This window comes from Heloderma suspectum, chromosome 1 (assembly GCF_057233095.1).
Source record: "Heloderma suspectum isolate Gila_16-S chromosome 1, 16-S_ref, whole genome shotgun sequence".
Taxonomy (NCBI): Eukaryota; Metazoa; Chordata; class Lepidosauria; order Squamata; family Helodermatidae; genus Heloderma; species Heloderma suspectum.
In genome coordinates, this window is record NC_139458.1 from 435455380 (window position 1) to 435483254 (window position 27875).

At 47.8% G+C, this 27875-nt stretch overlaps 2 protein-coding genes across 10 annotated transcripts in view; one reads left to right on the plus strand and one right to left on the minus strand.

The window, feature by feature from the left end:
• KIF13B (kinesin family member 13B) overlaps positions 1-1631 on the plus strand; it is a 193385-nt gene extending 191754 nt beyond the window's left edge. For all 5 annotated transcript variants that reach the window (XM_084829433.1, XM_084829429.1, XM_084829431.1 and 2 more), the window contains one exon: positions 853-1631. In XM_084829433.1, the coding sequence (XP_084685559.1) occupies positions 853-1145 (293 nt within the window). In that variant the 3' untranslated portion in view covers positions 1146-1631. The remainder of the gene's footprint in view (positions 1-852) is intronic.
• Positions 1392-27875, minus strand: part of HMBOX1 (homeobox containing 1) — a 153003-nt gene continuing 126519 nt past the window's right edge. For 4 of the 5 annotated variants that reach the window (XM_084829459.1, XM_084829457.1, XM_084829458.1 and 1 more), the window contains one exon: positions 1392-27872. In XM_084829459.1, coding sequence (XP_084685585.1) covers positions 27735-27872 — 138 coding nt within the window. In that variant the 3' untranslated portion in view covers positions 1392-27734. The remainder of the gene's footprint in view (positions 27873-27875) is intronic. The other variant, XM_084829441.1, reaches the window with a different exon arrangement.

A 27875-nucleotide genomic window follows, 5' to 3' on the forward strand; every position in this document is an offset into this window, starting at 1 on the left:
CTCAGCGTCCGCTTCCCAGCTGCATCTTCATCATCTTCATCTACATTTTGATACCACCCCATAGCTGAAGCTCTCTGGGCAGTTTACAGGAGTTCAAACATTAAATACAATTAAAAAGTTTAAAATCCATTTACATAAAAGCATACAGGCAATATACACAAACAACATATAACTAAAAACAGCTTTGAACAGCCAGCCATAACTAAAGACACACCCAGGACTGATTAAAACTCATCATGTGCTGCCAAATGCCTGGGAAAAGAGAGAGGCCTCAACCCGGCACCGCAAAGATAACAATGTTGGCGCCTGGTGGACCTGTTTGGGGTGCTCGTGCCGTAGATGGGGGGCCACCACCGAGAAAGATGACATATCCCCCCTGGCAATCCTGACAATCTTGCAGAGGTAATACGTGTGAAGTGCTCTGGAAGTTCTCGAGGAGCCCTGCAATTGCTGCGTGGTGACGTTCTGACATCACTCGTGGGCTCCGGGCTCACTTCGAAGGGGGGTGGGGGTGGCGGGGGAGGAACAGTAGTGCTTGGCTCACTTGTGGATCACCATCCTTGGAAGCGCGGAGAAGGCCCTGGGCAGCAAATGGGTCAGCGATCTGCTCCCTGGGCCCATGGCGTGCTCTTTGCAAGACATGCAGAGGAGAACGTCCTGGTGGATTGCACCCACGTACATTCACGGGAGGCCGTGCCGTGTGGATTCCCTGCCTCAGGCACCAACATGTCTCCAGCTGCCCCTGGCCAAGGTCAGACTGGGCAGCGTCCCTGGCTGACGCAGGCAAGTCGGTGAATTTATTTTCATGGCTCCTTGAAACAACCTTAAAAAAAATATTCTCTTATCCCAAAGGTAAGAATGACGGTTCGATCGGAGGGCGGCAGTATTTCAAGTGCAATCCAGGCTACGGGCTCCTTGTGAAGCCAAGTCGGGTCAAACGAGCCACGGGGCCCGCGAGGCGCCGGAGCACCGGGACGAGGCTCCAGGGTGGAGCCGTGCCTGAGCACCGGCGGAGTGGTGCCTTCTCGGGCTCCGCCTCCAGCCTGGCTTCTCTGACCGCGTTGGCCAAAGCAGAAGGAGGATCCTGTCCGCAGCCCGAGAAGGCCCCGAAGAACACAGAGGACAGGAAATCGTGGGCGACCTGAGAAAGGGCCGCTGATGCAGGTACGCCAGCCTGGGATGACACCACTTGGTGGAGCTGACACTTCGGGGGAGCAGCCTCGCTTTGCACAGCCGAGCCCCCCCGGGGGAGACAGCCGAAACCCGGCAGACCTGTCCCGGGGGGGTGCGCCTGCGTTCTCTGCTTGGGTCGCCGATGCTGCCTTAAGCCCTTGGCACGAAGGAGTCGCACGGAGACAGTGGCCCCGCTGTGTGTGCTTTTGCCGGCCTCCTTCCCCACCCCGCCCCTGACTCCAGCCACGAGGTCACGAGCAGGTAATGCAAGGAAAGCCACCCACGAGAGCGGCGGCATCCAGCTCCAGCTCCTCCGAGAGTTGCTGGTGGGCTTCTTTTCTGGCACAGAGGTCACGTGCTGCCACGCAAAAGCTCCTCCTTCAGCCCCGGGCAAGCAAAGACAGTCACGTGGCCTGGCAGATGGCAGCCTACTGGAACCGGGGCCTGCCTCGAGTGTTGTCCTCTGGTCTTTCAACTCCTCTTGTTGACATTGATGGGAAGACGTTGCCCTTCACGGTTCAGATATGAGAGGCTGGGGCTCAGCCAGATGAACCTTTTTGTTTAAGCCTTGATCTAGCTGATGATGATGGTTAAGCTTGTTTTAGCTTTTTCTGTGTTGAAAAAGAGAGGGGGGGGGAGTCTGCTTTTCTCTCCTCCGGAAGCTTTTAGAGCAAGGAAGTTACTATTTCAGCAGGCCCCCTGGCACTACTGCATTTACAAAGTCAGCTCGTGGTGGTCAGTCTGCATATGGCCAGAGTATCCCTACGGGTTTGTAAGGCAGAGGTGTGTTCCTCTTCCCCATGCTATGGTATTTATTTGTTATTTATTGCTATTTTTAAAAAAATAATGACAGTAGTAATTCCCTTGCGACTTACAATCGACCTGCCGCCTACTGTTGCACAAAGGCACAGACCCTCTTCAGGGCAAACCAGCCTCTTTGCATGCTTGCACACCCACACGACCACCCTGCCCATCGAACTGGTCTTCCACTGCTTCTCCATATGTGTTTGCTTCAAACTGGCTTCTTCCCATGGAAGAAGTGGCTGAGTTAAAATAAATTTACATTAAACGTCTCTCAAGATTTTAAAGTGGCAACTTGATGGGTATTTATAATTTCTGCGGCTGTATTTAGACCAGGCCTGCACAGCTCTGTGATCCCTCTTGTCAGATACAGCCGCTTGAAAATCCCTGTTTTTTCAGTTCCAGGCAGGAGCAAAAAGCAGGGGGTTTATGGAGCTCCTGGCAGCTGTTCAGGACTAGTGGGCTGCGTTCAGCTGAACAGGCCACAACGTCGCCCTTGCCTGGTTTGTACTCTTCCCTCAGAGAAGGCAACATTCCAGCACTGCGTTGCTAAGACCAGCAAGACCAGCACCCCGTTCGCCCCAGCACCCCGTTCATAGCCTTCTGCAGTTGCAATATCCCCCCCGCCCCAGCAAGCATCTCCGGTAACTTTATACATGTGGAGGGGGAAAGTGCCATGTGAATGCATCTCATCCTAGACAACTTGTTTGCACATTTATTCCTTCTCTTTTCCTTTCTGGACTCCTGGGAGCAACCATGATCAAACTGCATGTCAAAACTACGTTTTTAAGGCCCTTGCAAAAGAGGCTCACAGGGTTTGCTCTGGCCTCCAGCCTGGTAAAAATGAAGGGGGCGGAAACCTTGACCCACTGTAGACATTTGGACTCTGCCGGTACCTTTTTAAAGGGTTGCAGAATCGATGGGCAAGCCTCCAAGTGTGCCCGTCCCCAGTCCTCACTGTGCTGATAGGTAGCCAGCTGCAAGGGTTGAAGGCAAAGCTGTGTTCCAGGCTGAAGGATGTTCAGATGTTTAGAAAGGAAGGACAACAGCACAGTGGCGGAGCACCAGCTCTGCATGCAAAAGGCCCCAGTGGACCCCCCGGCATCTCCGGGAAGGGCTGGGAAAGCAGGGAAGCCGCCGACGGTCAGAATAAACAGTGTTGATCTGGATGGACCAAAGGCCTCACTTCTCGCAAGGCAGCTTCCTATGAGGAGATGCTGGTGTTGATGTAAGTCAAATTGGTATGACTGTGCAGAAGGAGATTTTTTTGTTTGTTTGTTTCAATGGAGTTGTTAGGAGTTGCATAGAGCAGTCCTATTGGCGGGGGCGGGGCGAGGGAGTCCACGGCTGCGGAGCCACCACTTTCCTAAGCCCTGCCGGGCTCACGCCAACCAGCACAGAAGAGGCCTGGGGATGCGGCCTTCTACTTTCACCTGGTTTTCCCACCAGTTTCCCTCTCTCTTCCGCTGCCCCCTTGATTCCAGTGTGAGGGACGTCTATCCCAGGACTGGCGCGGTTTTTCTCCTCTTTGGGGTGCATGTCCAGGAAATGAGGGGGCTTTGGATTTGGTTATCCAAAGTCCCCCCCCCACTCCTGTGGAGCAGCCATGATGATCGTGTGTGCGTGTGTGTGTGTGATCACACAAGCACATGCTCTGAATTGGAAGGAGTTCATATACTTAAGAACGCAGTAAGAGCCATGCTGGCCCTTCCCACGGCTGGTAGACCTCCCTCTCTGGTTACAGAGGGGGAGGAGTTCCACAGGCTCCTGTGCCCCCCAGGACACCCTCCCAGGGACCCTAGGATTGCATCCTTAATACAAGTCATGCTGGGTAGAAAATGGCCAGCTTGGCTCGGGCGGGTGGGTGGGTGCAGGGCTAGCCACAAAAAGGAATGGTAGCATCGTTTGGGGGCTCCAATCCATGCAAAGTACAGTGCCACCTTGGCACGAGGAGGGTTACTGGACTGTCGTCAGAGGGCTTGCAGGAAAAATGTCTGGTTTCTCTTGACCTACCACGGTTTTTCTGTTCTCTTCCCCCCCCCCCCCGCCCCGCGCAACCTGCCATTTTAGGAGACTACAATGTGGGGGGGATAGGGTTAAGAAAATATTTCAAAATATTCCATCTTATATGTCTTCTCTTTATACCCAGCTGGCTTTCTAATGGAAGGAGAGCCATTCTACATATTTTTCTTTGCTGCAGGACAATTCCAGCATGAGGAAATTAGCAGCAAAATCTAGACAGGTGATATCCAGAGGGCTTTAAAAATGGATATAAATCTGTAAGGGGGAAATGAAGTACTCCCCCCACTCTAGGGGGAGCCTTTCCATCGCCACTTCTGTGCAAGTAGAACTTCATATGCTGTCTGCAGACTATGGCGTCACTCGCGTTTTGGATCTCCTTTTGATAACACAAAAAAATCTCTAGCTGTCATTGGTGTAGACCAGGGGTGGGCAACTTGTGCTTCTTCAGAGGCTTTGGCCTACAATTCCCCTCACCATTGGCTATGTTGGCTAAGGCTGATGGGACTTGTAGGCCAAAAGGTCTGGAGGGCCACAAGTTGCCCACATCTGGTGTAGATCTTTAAAAGCTGCAGACTGTGATCCTGGTCCAGACAAAATTAAGCACATCCAAGGCTCGCTGAAATGAATAGGGCTTAAATTCATTGTCGTGACTCCTTGAGGGCTAGCAACTTGCTCTTAAGCTGTTTGATGTCAGTGTTCGGCACCAGTTCCCATATCCTGGAATGCGATCACAGCAGAACAGATTACTAGCACCTCTGTCCTTCCTTAGTGTTGTTGTATAAGGTGGGTGAAAAACACTGGTTGCAACCATTTTCTCATTGTGGCCGTGGTGAACTGCACCTTTTCCTACGTTATCATTAACTACCTACTTGCATGCATGGCCAATCTGTCTAGCTCAGTATAGTGCTGCATTTAATGTCTTTTGCGCACGGTTTGTTTTTTGCAAGATTTCCCATGCACTTTACTCCAAAAGAAAAGGGGCCCAGTCCTGGAAGGAGTATTGGCCACAATCCAGACTGCTCCTTTAGACACTCACATCTTTGATTGGCTCAGAACAGCCTCTCTCTCTCCATGTGCTGTATCAGAAACAGCTTCCCCCCCCGCTTAAGTTATATTTTATTCAATAGCAATGCTACACAGTCTGTAATGTAGAATAGCTTTCAAATATGATTTGAAAGGACACTAAAGAAAAAAAATCCTAAGAGGTTTGTTGAATTAAAAGTCCCTCTGTGGTTGGAGAGATTCTCATGTGGTTCTGTGGAACATGAGCACAATCTTTACGATAAATTGTATACTTCTTTTCCTCAGTTAACTGCTCCTTAAAAATACCTACTTCAGCAAATGGTGCAGTGGAAAAACTCTTGTAGAATATGCGGATAGGTTTTTCCCATGTTAATAGAACAGTGGGTAAACTTGGGTTCGCCACTGTGATTTCCCTTACCAATTCATTCATGGATCAGGTTTTGAAAGATTGCCATGTTGTGGGTACTGCTGTCTCCAAGAGAGCCTTCCTTTTCCTTTCTTTTTTAAAGTTATAAATCAAAGGCTTCCTAATTCCAAAGTGTCCTACTAAAACACCATCACAGAATTCTCCATAGCTAAGAAGTTTGTCGTAAAAGTTCAAATACTTCGAAATACGCGTGTGTCGTGGAAGCTGCCGTCTCCTGGATTTACAGCTGAATTTGCTGTTTTATAAGAAGCAAATGCTTTTATAGCTGGCTCAATAGGGGTGGATGCCTGTCAAGTTTCTTTTCAAGGAACAGGTACTTTACTACAGGGACTAGTGCCATGGGTTTCATTTTAAACAAGCCACAATCACTTCCATGGTGCCTTATCGCTCCGTTCAAGAGCCAGTTTGCTCACTGCATCTTCCATATGGCAGCTACTTTAAATCACGCACGTGCGACTGGTTGCCCGTGTGAAGTGAGTTGCTTGCGTGCAGGCGCTCCAGTTTTTCTTCTTGCCATTATCAACCTCCCTTTTCAGATGGTTGCACCAGCGTGGAAGACACTGGTTCTGACCGCAGGGCAAGTGGCTTCAAACACCACATGACCAGCACTAGCCACGAGGAGCGATCAAATGCAGCCTCCGTGAGGGGCTATGATGTGTAAACTGGTCCCCAAAGCATCACAGCCAAGGTGTGACTTAATCTCATGGTGACGCACCAGGTTTGTGGGTCAGCCCTGTGGCAGGCCAGTCACCATGTTTTTGTGAATTGAGGGTGGCGGGCAGGGGAGGGCCGCCATTTGGCTGCCACAGCTTTCCCCAACCTGTTGCCTTCCATAGGTGTTGGAACCACAGCTCCCAGCACCCCCCGGGGTGGTCAATGGCTGTGCTGACTGGGGATTATGGGTGTTGTGGTCTAACACATCTTAGGGGCAATAGGTTTGGAAAGCCTGCATTAGAGTGGTGGGCTAGGATCGGGGAGACCCAGGTTCACATCCCCGTTCAGCCAGGAAGCTCCCGGGGAGACCTTGGGCACCTGTCTTTCTCTCTCAGCCTAACCTACCTAACAAGGCTGTTTTGAGAATAAAATAGGAGGTCCATATGCACCGACTTGAGCTCCTTGGCGGAAAGGCGGGATAGAAACGTATTAAATAAAATATATTCAAGATTAGATTGCCAGCCTCTTCCATCTCACACACACCCAATTTGCTGTTAAGCATTTGGTGTTAAGTTTATGTATGTACTTAAAACTCTGGCCATTATCGATTTAACCCACATTGTCTTTAAAAGAGGGGGATTTGTGACTTTGGCATGGATTCCTAACACACAGGCTTGTTTTTTGAGGGTTTTATCATGGGAGTTGGCACATGCTGAAATGTAGGACCCCAGTGAGTTGGAGAAAGCAATGCACCAGAGAAATAATCCTGCCCCCATGCTCTGTTGTGTGAAAGTGACAATGTTGATAGCACAAACATTGACACTTCCTCATAGTAGGTGCAGCAAGGGAGTCTCCCCCCCCCCAGCCTTTCACTGCTATTTATTTCAGCACCTTTGAGGTGTTCCAATTCCCACTGAGACAAGGCCAAAAGCTAACCAGGATGCCACATCCAAGATGGTGGTGCCAGTAGGATCTGTTATGGCTACCATGCTTTTGTGTCTCGCATGGCTGGTACTTCTCAGTAAGGCTCCCAGCAAGACCCACAAGCAGAAACTGGAATTCTCTCAGGGGATGGGTCTAACCTGCAGACTCAACCAAAGAGTTGAATCTTTGACGTGGAAAATGCAGCTCATCCCAACCCACCCTGCACACACTAAGCTAAAGGACAAAAGGCCTTGCCCATCCAGCAGCTGGCATGGCCAAGGCAAAGCACCTTCCCACTTCCTGACCGACGTGGACACTAACTTCCTCTGATGTCTTCAGGGAGCCTTTTAGAACTGTCTCTTCTGTTGATTTGTGTTGTGATTTTGTGCTCTTGTAAATGTAGGGAGGCTGTATATAAGGAATGGATGTTTAGATTGGTATTAAGTGTTCTTGGTTGCATCTTTTTAAATGTGCTAAAATCCAAAGATTCTTGTAATGAAGTGTACAGTTTTTAATGCTCTCTTGTATTATACTAAACTTGTAATATTGTACCATATTTGTGACATGGTGTATGTTATCTAAATAAATACCTTCTTTATGTCAAGCCTAGTTTCCTCTTCTCCCTCTCTTCCCTCTGCCCCCCCACTCCAATTTCCTAAGCAGACTTTTGAATTAAGTTAATGCAGTCCACACCCACACACCCCTACTTGTCTCGCTCTGCATTCAGAGACTTCAGCAAGCATTGCTCACATTGTTTTCATATCCATAAGGGCTAGAAACATGCTCTCCCTTTAAAAGATGAACGCTGTGATTCTCAAAAGGAATTCTGCACCTAATAGCACATTTCTGTGCTCCTGTGGTATAGCACCACCCACACATTGGGCCTCTCTTGGCATAAACAAATTAATATTTCTACTGAGGGATGCTTCGGCATTTCTTAAATACATGACAGATGCTTTCTTGCCCTTCAAACTAGCTACAAAGGCTGACTTGAAGGTAGCCACGACCTACCCAACGAATCATTCCAGCACCATCTTTATACGTGTTTAACTTGGTAGACCTACGGTCTGCCAAACTGCAAGAGGTGAAGCTGCAAAGGTAATTCCAGCACCAATCTCTCTAGTGAGCCTTTAAAAAATCCCTCTCTGTGTTTTGCTACCCCTTCCAGTGGATAATGTGGAGTGGGGATGAGGAAAAATGAAAGATCTCACAACACAGCCCAAGCTACTTAAGCTGGGGGGGGGGGAGAACCTGGTGTCACTGTTGATTGTGGCATCACCGCAGGCGTGGCATCTGAGTTTGTAACGTAAACGTGTGGTATTTGTTTGTAATGTAAACATGCAATGTAAACTTGCATGTAAAGTTTTTATCACAACTGGTCTGCATACTGAGCTCTGCAGTTCCTTACAGTGGGTTGGAGCCAGATATAGGCATACTTAGAGTAGAGCCATTGAAATTAGTGAGACTTCAGTTCATCCTGACTACGTCTGGATCCATCCTAGTGCACTTGCTTCTAAATGCTTTGATGTAGTCAAACTCCATTGCATGCATTCTTGGAAGAGACTGCTGGCTACCCTCAGCCTTGGGAAAGGTGGACATGAGTTGTCTTTTCTGTGCTGGTAAACCTACAGGTCTTATTGCAGCTCAACCTTACAAAGCAATACACACAAAATCTGGGATTACGAAAGAGCGCTCCTGTATTGTCATGGGACTCTGTGTATTGGAGGACCTTGTAACATGCAATGAAGCCAACAACTTTTCCTCTGAGTGCACAAATGACTAAAACAAGCTTTTTCAGTTATACATTTTAATTTTCTAGTAGGTACAATACTAAAATAAACACAAATTAAAAAAAGTTTATTAAAACAAAACTGTACAAAAAAGCAGTTATACTACAATTTAATTACAGAACAGTCTACTGTCCAAAAAGGCACTAATAATCCAGAATAGGAGATACAATGATACAGGACTCATTAGTTTTTGTTTTTTTAAACTAGTTTTTAATCAATACAATAGAGCACTTGTTTCTCTCGTTCTCCATTCACATACAGAAACAAGGACTTCTGCCACAGTCAGTACACATTGGTATAAATATGAGCCCTACACAGAAAGATGTAGTGTCTCTCTCACCCTTTGGGAAAAGGAAATGGGCAGCAGCGTGAGGCATTTATCTATCTTCTAATGGAGGAGGGGGAAATACATATATGCCAACAGAGAGCGCCTTGCGGCACTTTCGTAAAGTGAGTGAGCGGCCATGATCCTCCACAGGTGTGTGTTTGTCTTTAAAATGGGTGACGAAATCAAGGGCAGATTCTTACAAGAGGTTCTGCGAGAAACTAACAAGAGCAGGCCACCGCCAGCCAGCTCTGATAAACGAGCCTACGCTTAACGTCTTCATAGCTGCAATGTAGCTTTAGGAAGGAGCTCTCTAGACAAATGCTTCATCATGTGGCAAACTGCTTCCCGGAGTTCACCATACTGAGTGTTCCCCTGCAGAACAGACAGTCATTCCTTCGCACGGAAACTCAGCACAGGGGACAGCTGGCTTTCTTCCTGCTCTGCGAGCTCTCACTGTTCAAGAGAACTTTTCATAGGGCCAAACATTCACTCCGGCCTGCCCTACCTGTGGTCCAGGGAAATGGCACCATCCAGGCGGTTTTAGCACAGCCTGGACTGGCGGTTTCAAAGGAGCAATCAACAGGCGTCTCTGTGTGAGTGTATTTGGGTAAATCTGTTAGCAAAGAACTCAAGGCACTAACCGTTCTGGAAGAAAATGTAACTTTAGGCTTCAACAGCAATGGTCCCAGGTTCCACTTGTGGTTTGGGAGGATCCATGCAGGATTCTTGGAAACTCGACTTGCATTAAGAAAGGAAGGAGAAAAACGATCCTTCAACAGATAAAATTAACTAACAAATGAACAATGATTCTTTCTACAAATGCCCTTTGCAGGAGGGAAGAAGAGAGGGTTGGTCTCACAGCATCAGCCTTTGCACTGAGGCTGTGCATTCCCATCTTGCTCCAGTTCAGCCGTCTCCAACCTGGGCCGTGTGCTGGACTACAACTACAGCACCATGCAGTGGCTGGGGGAGATGGGCATTGCAGTCTGACACATGCCCAGGTTGGGATGTGCTGGTTAGGGTATGATCAGTTATGTGTAAGAAAAAGCTCCTGTTTAACCTTCCCTGTCTCAGCGTTTACACTGATCTCGGCTGCTAAGCAGGGTCAGCCCTGGTTAGTACTTGGATGGGGGACTGCCTGGGAATCAGGCTTCCTGCACTGAGCAGGGGGTTGGACTCGGTGGTCTAGTAGGCCCCTTCCAGCCCTATGATTCTATGAAATCTACACTGCTTCCCCACCACCGGCACCATGCCCTTAGACTACTCTAAGCTGCCATTTTGCTTTTAATAGCAGCAAAGGTCTCAACTTGGGCAACCCCATCCTCCCCAATTCCTGCATGCTGTCCTTTGGGCATTCCCAAACATCTCTGCTAACACCTTGTGTATGGTTCCATGATGGCATTCTTTGTAGGAATGCCTTGGCCAAGATGTTTGGGAACTACAACCAGAGACCAACAAGAGAAGGGTAGTGACTGGAGTGCAGCAGCATTTGCATCACTGGTAGGGATGGGCAGACGAGCGATGTTTGGGAGCGCCAGGATTTGCCGAATGCTGTCTCCACAATCATCTCATGCCTGATTCCTGTTTGCATTTGCAATCACTGCTTGCGCTACATGAATGTGAAACTTGCACAAAAACGAAATTCATACTTCCCCAGTCATTGGGTCAGAAAAAGATAAACTGGAGCTGATCTGCTTCTGGCGGAAAAAGCCCCATAGCCTGGGCTCAATATCACTAAGAATAACTACAGTAAGCTTCCTATGACTCATATGTTGATGTCAACAGAAACTGATTATATGATCCTTAGTGGAAGATGCATGTGTCTCAGCAGGAGTGGGGACACCATTTACCCTGACTTTTGAGATATGGAAATTGAAGAAGGAAGAAAAGGATTGGGGGGGGGGGGGATGCGAGGGTGGGGAGAGGAAGAGAGAGAGACTGCAGCTTTTCCAAAAACTGTGTCATACAGATAGAAGACAAAGACAGGCATATGGATGTTAACAAAAATAAGTAGCAAAAGAAATTTGATTAAAAAAAATTCTCTCACATCATCCTATACTACATCCTCCTTCTGCTTAGCAGAAAATTGTACGTACACAAAAATACAAATACACAATTTTGTAGAACAGTCTGATTTTAATATATTTATATATATTTATATTTATATGAGTGGCAGGTTAGTTTATTATACGGAGCTTTTTGCACTTTTGGCTCATATGCAACAAGGCTTATAAATTCAGCTTTACCTTTTCATTCAGGTTTTTTATTTTTCATTTTTCTTCCTTATATAGCTTTTTAAAACAACTGTTTCTTTTTTCACATTTAAAGCAGCATCCATCTGCAAGTAGGAGTTGGTGGCAACAGCCAGGGGGCTGAAAGGGGGTCAGGGTTCGATGGGAGGGAGATATGCATACATTCCAGTGGTGTGTGTGTGTGTGTGTGTGTGTGTGTGTGTGTGTGTAAAACAGATATGAAAATAAAAATGAATTCTGGCTGCAGGACAGTGAGACACAGATTTACCTCTTGAGGTAGCCTGAACACAGTATGGCAGACAAAACCACCATGCAAGGTGCATGTCGCCATCACAAGAGCGGGTGAGGGGGGAACACGGTTAAAACAGGATCCAGGCAGTCCTGGCACTTGGCTTCAAAAACGCACATGCACGGCTTGTCAGCAGGTCGATGCAATGGCTACAGTGGGTTGCGTCTCAGCTCATACATATTCCGATAGTGAAAGAAGGAATCTGAGGTTGACGCTCCCCCCTCTCGTCCCTGGATGCAAGTCAGTTCGCTTCCCATTTCTTAACACAGGGCCTAATGCAATATTTAATGACTCCCTCTCTGCCTGCCCCCCCAAGCAAAAGTAAGAACACACAGTTTTGAAATGAAAGACCAGGCCTTTCCCCACGTTGCTAGCTCCTTTTGATGCAGGAATCCACCCAAAGTACAGCTGAAATACAACTGACGGTGGGTGGGGGGAAAGATGGATAAATGTATTATGATCGTAGATCAGCACAGTGGGGTTGGGGGGAAGAGTGGGAGTCATTATTGCATCCTCCTCACTTTTAAAACAGAGGTGAGGGCAGCTTACAGCCTGACCCTCCTGTGTGGAATAGGAGATGCAGGTGGGGGGCACTGGGCCGACCCTCCATCAGCGCAGCACCCGTTGAGGGATGGGAAGAAAGAAGCCAGCACGGAGTTGCTACAGCACTAAGCTACAGTAGCTCCCCCCTCCGACTGCCCCCCCCCGCCTTAATCTTGGCCCTTCTGAGAATATAAAGGCACCATCTCCCTCTCAGACTCGGGGGCAGTGCGCTCCCTGCCCCCACCCCGGCTGCTATTCTGGCACGAGGACTTCAGGGAGATTGCTGGTCCACCCGCGCAACACTGGCGCATGCCCCGGCGCAGGGACATCCACATGCCTGCTCACTTTTAGGGAGACACAAAGCGCAGCAGAATGCTCCGCACACCTACGGGCCGTGTGGTCCGCTCTTTTTTGCATTCAGGGGAATGCAGCTTTTGACTACGAAAGATGCAACGGCACCATTTGAGAACAGTTCAAATATGTCTGCATTTGGACTTTGGCCACCAACGAACATTCGAGCAGGATGAGCCATCCTGGCTGTCCATTAGAACACTCTGGCGCTTCCCACTCAGGACACGGTCCCCGCATGCAAACTGCAGCGTGGCAAGCGATCCAGCTGTTAAGCCGGGGTGGGAACAGACGGTGTGGGGCTGCAACTCCCATCAGCCCTAGCCAGCCTAGGTGAGGCAAAGGGACGAAGGAACGGCAAGCCCAGAACACGTCCCCCCCACCTTAAGCACTCAGATGTGCCGCTGGGTTCTGCTGCCTTCCCTGTTCCCTCACTTAGCTTTCCCTGGTTGGCAGGCATTGCACTGGAAAGTGGCGAGGAATTCAAGCCTGACCATGGCTGTGCTCTTCAGCCATCGCCGACCCGTCAAGATGAACCAGAAATGAAAAGTTTCTCCCTGGACCAGAGAAAGTGAGTCACGTTGAAGCTCCACAGATTTCCGTGAGGCATTCATCGCAACTGTCTTGTCCTGTTTCGACAAGAGGGGCTATTGCTCAGCGATAGAGTATCTGCTTTGCACGCAGAAACATCCCAGGGCTCCACCTCCCGCTTAAAAAGTCCTGCGCAGCACTTGGAAGGACCTCCTCTGTCGAGGCCTGAAGAGCAGGCGATACTGAGCAGCACAAGGCCAATGGTCCAGCTTTGTATAAGGCAACTTCTTAGGTAAGTGCAACTCACTTTCTCTGGACGTGGCTTCGACACTGCAAGCCAGGGACTGGCTTGGATGGATTTGGAAGGGTGCCTGTCCAGGCTTCCAGTCCGAAACAATTTCGCTTAGCGAATCGTGGGGTGATTATCTTGAAACCAGGACCAGGGCAGCCCACAAAACCAGTGTGTAATAAGCCGCAAAGCAGAGGGGCAGAGGATATTTTTTATTACAGAAGATTTTTTTAAAAAAAGTTTTTAAAATACCCATTTCTTCTTTAAAAAATTAAAAGATGTTTCCTTCAACACACTTACAAACTTATAGCCACCCACGACAAGCCTCTAAAAACAAGTCTGACCAAAAAAAAATGGCATTTGGGGAAACCTGATTAAGAACCTGGTCGGAAGCATCTTCTAATGAAGAATGAAACTGGGACACCCATGGTAGCAAATGCCACTGTGCAGAAGCAATGCCTCAGCTATTTCTTCTCCAACGTGCTGCCCTCCAGGTGTGCTGGAGGATGGTGGGAGTTGTCGCCCAACCTATCGGGAGAGCACCAGGTTGGGGAAGGCGGTCTTAGGTGGTATTAAATGCACAGGTTTGGGATTCTAAAGACAAATCTTCTATCATTTAGAATCGGGCAAATAGCCACTGGGCAGAGTGGAGCGGAGGGCAGAAAGAGGGCTGGGGCAGGAATCATGGCATGGCTGATCCATCAGAGCGGAGTTTTGCACCAGGGATTTGGGCTGGGGAGCCACCCATCAGGACACCCTCACCTGATGTCAAGAGGTTGTACAAGCGAGCAATACACGTCTGTAAATGACTGGATGATCTATCCCCGCCTGCACCCCCCCCCCCACGTCAGAGATTGAAATGATCTGTCTAACAAGGCTTGATTCTTAACAGGTTCTTCAGAAACAGAATTCAAGTCAAGAAGAAAAGAGAGCGAGGGGCAGTGGAGCAGGCAGCCACAGCTTCCGCCTGGCTTGCTTCAGCAGAGGGTTCCCATTCCGGGCTTCCCCCTCGCAGCCCTGCAAATGGAAGGCGTGCAGGGAAGAGAGGCTCTCCTCCCCCCCCATCCCCAAAGGAAAACACAAGCGAGGCCAGGGTCTCCTGCTCACTATCGCATTAGGCACTTTTAGAAATGAACACTAAGCACTGAAAAAAAAGAGACTGTGCTGCCCAGGGCACTCAGCAAACGCTGGGAAGTCCATCAAAGCCACCTGGCGTGGAAACAAAATTTCCACCTACTCCAGTTGGCCCAAAGGTCTCACTTTCGAGCACTGCTGGGAAGCCGGCCTTCTCCCGGGACAGCAACCTCACCCCACTTACACTCTGCAGAAAGAGGGACTCCTCCTCCCTTTCCCACACATCATGAACTACGGCAAAGACAGGGAGCTCAGTTCTTGGGTCAGGAGGGGAACATGTTTGGATGGCTTTTTGAAACCTGCCTGGAACACTAGAATAATGGTCAGAATTTCCTCAACCCCAGAATGGGGCTCTAAAGATTCCGGTGGGATCTCAGTAAGACAGCATGGCATTATGATCCAACAACAGCAGACATTGCAAGAGGACGTGGGAATTTACAAGCCAGCAAAGAAGAACAGAGAAGTTCCTTCCTATGGTGGAACACTGACAATATGCTGCACCAGTTCTTACTCTCCACCAAAAGAAAAGCAGCCAGCTGAATGAGGCATCCTCATCACAAACCTCCCATGTGCCCAGAAAGATGCCCATTCCTTGCCTCAAACAGAAGAAACAACCAAACCCTGCAAGACAAGATGCTTTAACCACAGTTTAGTAATACGTCCAAAGCCTAAAGTGCGGCTAGTCTTAATGATGGTTTATCACAACATGCCAGCGTAACGAACCACGGTTTGAAATTGGCTTGTGTCAGTAAACCACAGGTAGGGCTAACCACAGTTTATCCAGTTCAGATGCAATGCTAAACTGCAGTCAGTAAAAATCAGAAGCAAAAGCATCCCATCTCCTCCTTACAGCGGTGCCAGGAGGGGAGAAAGGAAGAAGGAGCTGATACACCCAGGGCTCATTCATGTAATCCTAAACCATAGTTTAGCATAACACCCAAAGGAGGCCAGAGGCACAAACCAGACTGTTCCCCAAGGAAAGGGGAAAGACTAGAAAACTTAGGCGTACTGCTGAGTTTATCCTCTCCACAGCAGGGAAAGGGCCATAGATGTGCATACAAAACATGTGCTCTGCCCCACAAGGCTCAAGGTTCAATCCCTGGCATCTCCAAATAATAAAAAAAAGAATTTTAGGCAGCAGAGCTGGGAAGAACTTTTGCCCCAAAGGCTGAAGTGCCACTTATAGTAAGAACAGACAATACTAGTCTAGGTAAAGCAGCAGTTATCAAGCGGCTTCTCACGTGCTCCAAACAGAAGGCACGATGCATCTTTTTCGAATCATCTGCCTGGGAGAGTGCGAGATGCTGATGTCTCACGAGACTAGGCAAGAGTAGCCGTGGAAGCTCGAATTCCTCAAAAGCCGATTGTCCTTAGGATGCTACACATTTGGACATCGGCTAAAAGTTATTTTCTACTCAATATGAAACTAACCTAAATATTTCAAACAAAACCACCCCAAAACTGAAACATTTTTAAAAAACCAGTGTTATCCACAAGGGGTTTTACAGAAAGGGGGGGGCATTCAAAATTTGGCGCTGTTTTCTTTCATAAGCAAAAAGGGTGCAAGTATTTCAGATCCTGAGCAACTACACTGGCATGTAAAGAGAACTAAGAGACTGGGGACTGGATGTGCGTGTGTGTGAGGGAGGGAGAGGAGAGGAGAGGAGAGGAGAGGAGAGGAGAGGAGAGGAGAGGAGAGGAGGGGGGGTTGGATTCGTTGGCCTTGTAGGCCCCTTCCAACCCTACTATTCTGTGAATCTGTTTTCAGTCCCTAAGATTTAATGGCAGTAATGCCAACACACTTCTCTGAACTGCACATAGAGGGGACGGCCAGTCATGGACCACATGGCATTTTCATTGCCATGCCTCCATGCGAACCACCTGAGCACCAATTTTATTGCAACTCCAGAAAAGTGGTTAGAGTGCTGGACTGGGACTCAGGAGATCTGGGTTCAAGCCCCCACTTAGCCATGAAGTCCACTGGGTGACTACTGGGTCACTAGTCCACTGGGTCACTAACTCTCAGCCTAACCTACCCCACAGGGTTGTTGTGAGGGTAAAATGGAGAGGAGGAGGATCACGTAAGCCTTGGAGGGGAAAGGGCGGGATACAAATGTAATAGCAAATCTGTTCTTTTTTTTTACTCCTTGCGGGAGGGGGGAATTGACGAAGTTGCAGCTAAATACTTCAGCTTTTCTTCAGAGTGGATGGAAAATACAAAAAGGAAGCGAGGACATACTGCCAGGTATTGACATATGCCTGTAAAGGCTAGTGACATGAGCTCATCCTCAGGATTTTGCTCTCATGCAGGAGAAACAGCAAAGGTGTGCTCCACTTTCCCACTTGTGTCTTCCCCGCCACACTCCAAACTCAGCTCACGTGTTGGCACCCCCATCTTTTCACCTGATGGCCTGAATAATTCAAAAGTACTTGGAAACCTGAAAGTCATATGCCGTAGCCATTGGCAGGGAACGTTCAAAGAGTGTCCTGCCCTCCACCCATCTAAATTCAACCGCAAAGAAAAGCCAAATCCTGACTCAAGAAAACTCCCAACCTGCACTCAAAAACCAGATACACAACTTAAACAGCGTCATATTGTTTAGGTTCTAATTTTGGACCCGTTTTGTGGTGTTGTGAACAAGGAAAAGGTCCCATGAAGCCTGGACTTCCTGTGAGCTAAAACACTGGCTCACAAACACCACCATGATTTTCTTCTGCATTGCTGGTAACAAGGAACGAGTGAGAAAAGTTGACAATGTAGCACTGAAGAAGGTGCGCAGGAAACACCACGAAAAGGGCCCCAGGGCCATAAAACATGGAAATGTGGAAGATGCAATAAAGTGTGGACACCCCTTTCAGTTGGGAGGCTGTGAAGGCTACTGATTCTCATGAAAGGTAAGAAAGCAGCTGGGGAAGCTCCAAACTCCATATAGTGTAATACATTTATTAGGCCAAGTCACAGGTCACAAAAAATGTCCAAGCTTTCCAGATCTCCAGAGATCTCCAGACAGATGTTACGAGGAAGAGGTGTGTGTGTGGGGGGGGGTGGAATAGGAGGGGATTTTTAAAAGGCTGATTGGATGGTGTAGTCAGGATGCTGTGAGTAGGAAAGTAGAAGAATATTGTTCCTGTTCATAAGTCACGTGAACATGCCCTGTTCACAACCCCAGACTCGAATGTGAGAAGAACGCAATTCTTGGGATTTTTATTTTTTTTTTGCAATTTCCAAAACCTGCATTCACGTTCAAAAGTTGTGTTTCTCCCGAAAACCTGCATTTTCATGCTTTAGCCTGTGGGGGGAAATGCACATTTTTGATTTGGAAAAACGCACATTTTAAAGCATATGTTTGTTTTTCAATCCGGAAAACCATGCACTTCCAGAAATGTGCATGTTCCAGATTAAAAAATGCACATTTTTCCCTTTTGAAAAGAAAGACAGTCATGTTCGGGAAAGCAAATGAGGCGAAACAAGCTTTGAGGAAGAATTCAGAGAACCTCCACGCATTTGAATATCGCACACTCACCCATCCCAATTTGCGAGGCCCCACAACTAAAATAAACATCAAAAATTAGAGCTTCTCTCTGAATTGTCCTTGTCTAGTTATGAAACAAAACTAATTAGGATGGTGCTTAGCAAAACAGCAAGCAGAGTGGAGTCAAGGAAAGTTATTACGGTGCTTCACGTTCAAATACATTTAATTTTGTGTCTTCCTGTTTTTATCATTTCATGGCTCTCCTCACACAACCATGTTGAAATTTGAAACTCTGCCACAGAAGTCTTTCCCTTGGTGGGGAACATATGCGCAATTTTATTTTAAAATATCTCTTATTTGTGAACTTTTGAAAGTTAGCATTTCTTCTGCTGTGGGGTTTTTTTTAAGTTATCAGTATCAGTTTGCTTCTTGGTTTTAGTAGCAAGCATAGGCTTAGACCTGCTTTTAGCAAAGGGCTGGATGCGCCTGATCTCGGAAGCTAAGCAGGGTCAGCCCTGGTTAGTACTTGGATGGGAGACTGCCTGGGAATCAGGCTTCCTGCATTGAGCAGGGGGCTGGACGCGATGGTCTTGTAGGCCCCTTCCAACCCTATGATTCTGTGATTCTAAGATCATTGAATGAATGATAGGGTTTTTGTGTTCTCTCTCACAGCCCTGTCAAAAATCCAAGGTTCTGACAAAGAAGTTTCTTTTAAGTCTGTGTTACGCTGGACAATCCTTTCTATTCTATTTTTAATCTCAATGTTTAAAGTTAAAGGCTTTTCATGTTCCCTGTTTCAACTAAAAGCTGGAAGACAGATTTATGGTGACTGCTAAGATCTGTTTCTTTATTTGGTACCAGGAAAGAACATTGGGTGCAAATATTGATGACCCTTGGTTTCTGATAAAGAAGTCCAGAGGACAGTTGGCCACAATTAAAATGGGAGAATAAAGAAGTTACCAAGGTTTTTGGCCCAGTTATTAATCAATACAGCGTAAGTTTTAACGGGAGTGAAAATTCTTGGTTTAAATAGTAAGCGACACCCAATCAGGCCATAGAGAAGTTTTAGGAGAGGTTGGTTGCTAGGTATTCTCTGTTGCCTTCTCTCCCTGCGGAGAGATGGCAGTTTCTGTCTATGAGTATCCCTAATTCGGTCTTCTTTTTCACTCTTCGGCAGCTTTCTTTCCTGATGCTTTGCATACGCTTGCCTCTTGAGAGGAGAAACTGTCTCTCTTTTGCATTTCCCGCTTCTTCTGTGCTGCTAAACCTTACATCAGGCCTGCTTGCTGAGCTTGCCCAACAGCTGCATTTTTCAGAGGTCAATTTTAAAAAAGGCTTCTTTAATATTATTTCATCTCCTTGATTTATCTAATTCTTGGTGATTTAGTTTTTAATATTCTCCAATTTACATCAGAAGTACTGCGTCTAAGGATTTTTTTAAACACTTTTGGAATTTTTCCTGGAGTTTCTTTTTAAACAGTTTTTGGAACTTTTTACTGGGAAACGATCCAAGAATCCTGAACTCTACACTGGGCAGGTCGATATGCATTTCCCTTCTATCTGGGAATTTAGAAGTCTTTCATCTGCTGGACCAAAGAGGGTGTGTGACCAACCTAACGCTTAATATGCTTCCCCTTCTATTTCCATTTGCTATCTATTATGCCTTGATTAGTTAATACAATTAGTATCTATCTATCTATCTATTTATTGCCTTTATCACATTGTAATTGTGTCATTTATTACTCAGTCATTTTTAATGCGACACATTGTTTATTTTATACCACCTCTTCACTGCTTTTTTTCATTAATATCTTTGATGTTTCAACATTTTGTCTGTAATTTCAATAAAAATAAATTTTGTTTTCAGTGTGGTTCTGGCTCAATGGTCACTCTCCATATGCTCGCTGGGGCCAATTAAAATAGCGGAAACAAAGGAGCTTTATTTCACTTCATGACAAGATGGCCTTGGCCTACAGTCTCTACTGGAGCCTTCCCCAGCTGGATGGGTTGGAGCCCAACACCTCAGAAGAGCAGCAGGTAGGGAGGGCTGGTCTTCTGGGAGCCAGATACCTGAGTTTTTGGCCCTCAACAGCCAAGCCAGGCCATGATTTCATTTACTTACATCCTGCCCCGTTTCCTCCAGATGTTCAACATGAAGGAAGTGGGGGAGTGGCACACAAGAGTACGGGCAGGAGCAGAGGGGCAGAAGGGGAGGGAAAGGAAAAAAATATTAATAAACAAATTCAAACAATGCACAAACTAAGAGGGGGGACGAGTTCGTCTATTTTTCCAGATGGCCACACCACAGTGCTTTAAAACCTGAGTAAATATCCTAAAATTGTACAAACATGACAAAGGAATATCCAGTTCACTGCTTGAAGAAACCGCATGGATTCTGCATGCCTGGGGTGGGATGGGAACAGCGACTGGCACTGTAAGAACGTGAAATCACTACGGAGTTGTCGCTAAGAGCAAGGCCTCGCATTCTGCTAACGTCAGTCCAGACCAAGTCCCATTGAAAGCCATGAGACTTCCATTTGTCTCGTCTACCTTGTTCCACTGCTTTCAAAGGGAGTTAGCCATGACTCACCTTAGCTGGATGATGGCCCAAATACCTGGTCTGACGGCTGCTAAGAATGGCTCTTGCCTAGGCTGACCACATTTCCTTGAGACAAAAACAGGATACTGGGATGACAAAAATGGGACGGGGTTATGTAATATTTCGTATTCATGAAAAAGTAAGACGATAACAAAAGTTTTATTAGAGAAAGAATCTCTACCGGCGGAATGATGGTAGACATAACAGTAAGACTCACCCTCCTGTCTCCCACACGCTGAACGGGGCTTAGCGACCGCCTCTTGAATTCCCCCCACTGCAGGCAAGCCAGGGGGCGGCGTCTGATCGTTGCTAGCTCAAGAAGCCTGGCCCTGGCTGGACGAAGGAAATGGAGCTTCCTCTTTCGTCACACTAGTAGTTTTACTGCATGCATTGATTAGCATAGAGCCTTATGATAAACGCATTCAGCTTTTTACAAAAAATTAAAAACGGGACAAAATTGACATTTATATTAAAACAACGGGACGGTCGGGAAATATGAAAAAGACGGTACTGTCCCGTTTAGAACGGTACATATGGTCAGCCTACTCTTGCCCCAATCCAGCAGCGATTGTTCATGAAGGTTGGTGCAGAGCACATCCTCTTCCATTCATTCCAATGGCAGTAGCGGAAACGTAGGCACATTTCTTTACATCAACGCCCTCCATTCAAATGAATGGGGCAGCCCGTGCACATGAGCGTCAGAGCATGTGTGAGGATCCGGACCAGCCAAGAGGCTGGCGAAAGCTCCAGAGACAGCAAAAGGTGCAATAAGGTTTCTAGCAGAGAATGTGAGGCTATGATGCCCTGCGCAATACCCCGTTCCCCTCCCTGTTCTCTTGCTCTTATTGGCCAGGTAATTCCAATCTCCAGAGCATCCTCGTTCCTCCCTGCCAGCCTCAGCTGATACAGGTTCTTGCCAAAAATGCAGTCTGTCAATGCTTTCAATTGTTACTTCGGGCAACACACAACCCTAGAGACACTCCTGTCACTGCACCAGCCTTTTTAGGGGAAGGACCAGAGCTCAGTGGCAGAGCACACCTTGCATGCAAAAGGTCCCAGGTTCAATTCAAGTCCTGGCATCTCCAGATAAGGTTGGGAAAGACCTTGTGCCAGTCAGCACAGACAATACCGAGTAGATGGACCAGTGGTCGGAATCGGCGTACAGCAGATTCCTATGTTTACCAGCCTTCTCTCCAACAGAACAAAGAAGCATCAGCTACGCCGAAACCATCCCCCCAAAAGTCAATCTGTGTGCAACTCCAGCTAATGCAGAAAAGAAGTGAAAACAGCATCCCAGATCCTTAACAGCACTTTAAGAAAGCTGATGTCACTGATGGAAGCTGTGACTCGTGTATCAAGGCAAAGTCTACCCAGACGGGTCAATGTCAACAACACGCACGCAAACCAACACTTATTGCCTATAGGTCTTTCCAGCCCTGATCACTGAAAAGGACATTAAATAGTACAGAGTGCAAAAAAAAAAATCTAGTTTAGTAGGAAGCCCTTCTCTAAATATGAACGTCAAAGTTACTCCTGGTAAGAAATCCCACGTGTTGATCATCCTCCATCCCATATGCTTAGACTTCCCCAGCACCACCCCTCCAAAGAAAAGGCAAGACTGAGTGAAAAGCAAGGTTGTATCTGTAATGTAAGGAGATGCAGAGTGCACATTTATATGAAATGTTTTGGAGGATACAGGATCTCCATCTTCATTTACTCTAGGAAGCCCACACCACAAAGCTGACATTATTGAAGTCACAAAGACTGTCTCAACACAAAACTCTTATTTCCAAACCCAAGCTGATGGAAGAGAGAAACTGGACATTTGGAATGAGCAACACTTAAGAGCTGTCCCAATTCTACAACAGCAGCAGCAATATCACAGTGGTTTCGTAGAACCAAGACAACCCACCCACCAACCCACTAGAAATTATGTGATGCAGACAGACCACAAGTGTGCCACAGACTCCTGTGGCCTAAGGCTGCTTTTCAGATCAAATCACCTGAGATGATTCACATGTTGCAGTTCTTGCTTATGGGGTGCATAAGATCTTCCATTGCTTTCCAAAAGCCTCAGCCATTCCCTTGATAGTTAAAATGGGTCAGGCGCCCAATAAATGGTTCAGGATCATAGGTCAGATACCAACAATTCATGCAGAAAACACAGGTTAAAAATCTCTTGTAGGCGCATCCAGACTGCAAAGGCAATTTGGACAGGCAGGAAGAGGTCAGCTTGGGCGTTCCGTATGTTCCAAGGCAACAGAGGATCCTGGCTGCAGAAAATGAACCACCAACCATTCACCAACCATGAAGAGCAAACCTGGCGGCTGCACTCTGCCCCTTGAATCAGATAAAATTAAAAGTATTCTAAAATGGTGGCAACAAGAGCTTGGTGTAACCAGACCAACCAGGATCCAAGGACCTTCATTATTCGAATAAACAAAGCCAAGCTACTCGATGACTTCTCCTAGAGATGCAAACAAGTCTTGCAGCTCATGGTTTCCCTGAACATTTCTTGCCAGGGCCTCCCCTTTAAAGGTTCAAGCCCCCCACCCATCCCATCCCTTGCTGATGTAGAGAATAGGATGCTATCTCCCACACCTGCAGCAGGCTCCGCCCACACGCCTAAAGCCCGTTCAAATCCTCCAGTCGTATTTGCCATATACACAGGGTCACAATCCTTTTGTTCCTGACTGAGGTGGAAGGAATATCACCAAGAGGGATTAGATCCGCCATGCCACACGCCAGTGTGCTACCGTTCTAACCACTCATTAACCGCCCTGATGGCTGAAGCACAATGGAACCAATTACTAGGGAGGTGGTGGGCTCTCCCACAGTGGAGGCATTCAAGATGAGGCTGGACAGCCATCTGTCGCAGATGCTCTGACTTGGATTCCTACAGGGAGTTGGACTCGATGGTCTTGTAGGCCCCTTCCAACCCTACTATTCTATGATTCTATGATTCACTTCACGGGCAACCCATTCCAACGTAAAATGGCTTCAAAGCCTAGGCCAAAGGCAAGGCTGGCTGGGAATTATGGGAGCTGCAGTCCAACGCATCTGGAGGGCACCAGGTCCAGGAAGGCAGGGCGAGATAGGTGGCCGCACTGAGGCACATTCTGCCATGGCTGCAGCAACATCTTGCCTCTGGCATTCTCTCCACATGCGTGGGACCCTGTCTTTGCTTAGCCGGACACCTGACGGAGGGAGAAAGCTCCCCTCCGTCCTCATTCCAAGCTGTCAGCGGGGCAGGAGACACTTGGGGAGTGTTTGGCTGAGCATCCTGTTCTCTCTCGGAGAAGGGAGGAGGGGAAGAAGCTGGAGCAGGCACCCCGTGTCCACCTGCCCCCTTCGGCGGCTGCATGTCAAGCACCTACCCGTGAGACGTGGTGCTAAGCAGAGCAGCCCCCCCACCTGGTGCCGTCCAGACATGTTGCGATATGACTCCCTTCACCTCCACGGGAGAGATATAATCCAACACACCTAGAGGGCATCCAGTTGGGGAGGGATGAACTAAAGAGAGAACCGATCAGAAAGGGGCACGGAGGAAGGGTGGGGGATGTCCCCGGCAGTCCTGCTTTACAGCTACTATATGCTCCATTACTACACTTGGCTTGGCTGGGGATGTGGACGGCCATTAACTTCAACGGATGACAGCTTCTCATCTTCCTACAGAAAAGCCCCCTGGCTGTGCCACTATTTATGAATTACATTTCTATACCACCCCATAGCTGAAGCTTTCCGGGAAGCTGACACAGGTTGAAAGAGATGCAGTAAGATGCAGTTGTTACAAGATGCAGTAAGACCAAGGGTGTAGTCGAGAGGAAGCAAGCAGGTTCAAGCAACCCACCGTGTAACCCTGTTGAAACTGGCCTGGGTGGGCCTGCTAGAAGGCAGCTTCCTAACCATGGGAGACGTCGCGCCGCCTCCGCTGCCTATCTGTGCCCAGCTGAAGAGGGAACGACGGCACGTCCTCCCAAAGGGGCATTTGGTCACCCACACGCCCCACCATTGGCTGAAATGTCCATTTGTACTGGGCTGTTTTCCAAGGGTCATCAGATGCCGAATCCCATGCACCCACTCACAAGAACAGAGGTCCGCCATGTTGCGCAACGCAGTGGCACCCCGGCCAAGCTATAACCCAGGGGCCCTGAACCCCGTTCAGCTGGAGGGACGAATTCTATTTCAAAGGAGGGTTTGGGGGCCACATTCCAGTGGTGGGTGGGGCTGAAGGGGAAAGGGAGCGGGACCAAAATGCCAGCATATTTTTAACATAAAGATCTTACTGCAAGCCACTCAGCCTTAGAGGAGCATTTAACCCTTTTAGAAGGGGGGGGAGGGAATACATGAAAGCTGGGAAAACACCAAAACACTGGTGGTTAGAGGAAAGGGAGCGTGGCCATGTGGGGAACCTGAGGTGCCTGGACCTGAGGTTCAACAGCCCTGCTGTAACTGGACCACTGTGGGGTAGCATTCGCTGACACACACCCCTTTCTGCAGGTGTTCTGCCCCTCTCAGAGCACTCAGGCAAGATGCACACTGGGAAATGGAGAGAAAATGGCTGCAGGGAGAACATTCTGGAATGGCCAAACCATCTGATACAGGGCTGGCATGCAAGAGCAGGCAAGACAATTCTGAGATAGCCTACCCGTTTCATGCATCTGTCTTGCATCCTCCGACCCCTTTCGTCACAGCAATTATTCCAAGCTGTTGTCCCTTTATCTACACAACGTCTCAAAGCTGGGCAAGGTACATGAAAGAACCAGGCCACAATCCATCTAGACTTCCATATTTTGGACACTTCAGCCCTCGACAAGGAATGTTTTGTGGGGGAGCCAGGATATGAGTTTATGCACTACGTGCAACAAGTGTGCATGCAGCTCAGCACAGAAAAGCTGAACGACAAGGTGCGCAATCCACTGGGAACGTATTCTGTTTACGTTCCACTGAAGTGAATGGGGAGTTCAAAAGAGCGCAACTAAGAGCAAACACACACATGCACCAAGAACAAGCTGTCAGCAGCGCCTCCTAGCAACAGCGGTGCTCTCGTATTAAGCCCATGTTCCTCAACAATGTGGCCCCCAGTGCATTTTAATCAGAGATGTTCCCAATGGATTATGCCCAAAGCATGTTGTGGGATGATTCTTTAGCGTGAGTCTACAGTATTGAATTTTCAACTTCTCGGATTATTTTTCGAAAAGAAATTATCAAATACAAATATAAATATATATTTATTTAAGAAAAAAAAGTAACCAAAGTGCTACATATGATCAAGATAAACAAAAACAACAACCCTCAATTCATTTTCGCTATTTAGAAGTAGATTTGCTTCACATACCCTCAGTGTTTCACCACCGAACACCGTTTAGCTAGACAGCCCACCTTGACTGAATCCAACCTCAGGGTGGCCAGCTAATGGTAGCAAAAGAAAGTAAGGAGCTAACCAGACTCTCACCATGGGAGCAGGTGAACAGTCCCTGAACTGGGCTCATGGCAACATCCTGTCTCCTGTTTAAATATGGCTTCCAATTATTATTTAACCTGCCCAGATTGGTACAGCTTTCCGGCTCCTGACCAAGAACAGAACAAAGAAACAGAAAAGAATGTGCACCTGGTTTTCTAAAGAGAGAGAGAGAGATCTTCCTGATGTGATGCCATGGGGAACCGACTAAACAGAAGACACACAGCGACCGGCACGCCCTCCGATGTCCACATATTGGTGCTAACGGGAATAGTTCTGTGGACACGCACCCGCACGCGCACACAAACACACATAGGTTTCCCATAACTCTGGGGAGAGGGGTCAGCTGGGAGACATTAAAACCTCCTCTGAGACCACTGCATTCCTGGGAGAGGGAGGGAGGAGGTAAGAGGTTACACAAATCTTTAGAGCAGTTTTCCACACCTCCGATAACTGAGACTGAATTAAAACTGGAGGTCGACTTCACACTTTTCACCAGAAAATGTGTATATTTAGAGAGGGAGGGAGGGAGGAACTCCCCATCCCCACCCAGAAGCTCACTTCCCATCTTTCTGCACAAATCACTGTCCTAGACAGGCCTAGTCCGAGGGTGGCTGTTCTGCTAGGTTTCTGCATTGGCAGAGACTGCAATCCTACACACACTTACCTGGGAGTAAGTCCCATTGAACTCAGTGCAGCTTACTTCTGAGTAGACATGTATAGGAGTGCCCTGTGAATGATCCAATCACAGGCTGCTGCAGAAGAATCACTTGCCAGCCACCTCCAGGCCAGTGGAAGGCGGCATACCCACAGCAGAGAATTTTTGAGACACACACCAAGCCCCCTTTTCTGTGGATGGCAACTCTGGGCTCCCGCAGGAGACTTAGCCGGGGGGTTTTCCCTAAAAAAGTAGTTTATGTCTCATGTCACACTGCTTGCAACGAAAAGAGGAAGGCGAGGCTGAGTTTCTGAGCAGTGGACACCAACCAAAACAAGATGGCGGATACTCTGCCCATATTCCTGACTATTCAGACCACAGCACTGATTGCAAAAAACCCAGGAAAGACCCTGTCACTGCGTGGCCAAGAGAGGCATGGCTTATTGGCACCTGGCAACCAGATGTTAGAACACAGCCAAGTGTTATCATCTTCCCATCCTTTGCCAATGCTCCCAATACGGCAGCCATTATCCTTGGAGCCACGCCACTTCCATTCGTCTTCTTTCAGTCTTGGAACAGGAAAAAGCGTTAACACCGGAAGTTGGAAGGGTCATCCAAGGTTGCGGTGTTGGCTGTTTTTTTATACAGGTTTAGCCTAAGCCTCGGAATTGCAGGCTGCCTACGAAATCTGGAAGCACGTTCATGGAATGCGAAAGACACAGCAGCAAAGGTTTTCATCTAGCTGGGGGGTGGGGGGGGTGGCACCGGGAGAGGGAGGTCCGTTGGTTTGGTTAATTATTCGACTGGGAGTTAATACTGAGCGTTTATACGCAGACTCAGAGGGCACCATGCCATCTTCACAGGACAAGACCCTAAACGGCTAACTTGACGTACAAGAGACTGCAAAGTTATACTGTAAGAACACATAGTAGGGACCAGGAAAAGGCTGCTAAGGTGCTACGTCTAAAACTAAGTTACTTTCTTTGTTTGGGAGCCCTCCCCCTCTGTCGCGTCATCAGTCGTCGTCCAGGGCCTCTGTTTTGATCTCGCTGGTTCCTTGCCGGGCCAAGGCCAGGATGGTGTGGTTTACTGCAGCCATCTCCACGGCTAGTGAGATTGGGTCTTGGTGGTCACTATGGCTAGTGCTGTCATCCTG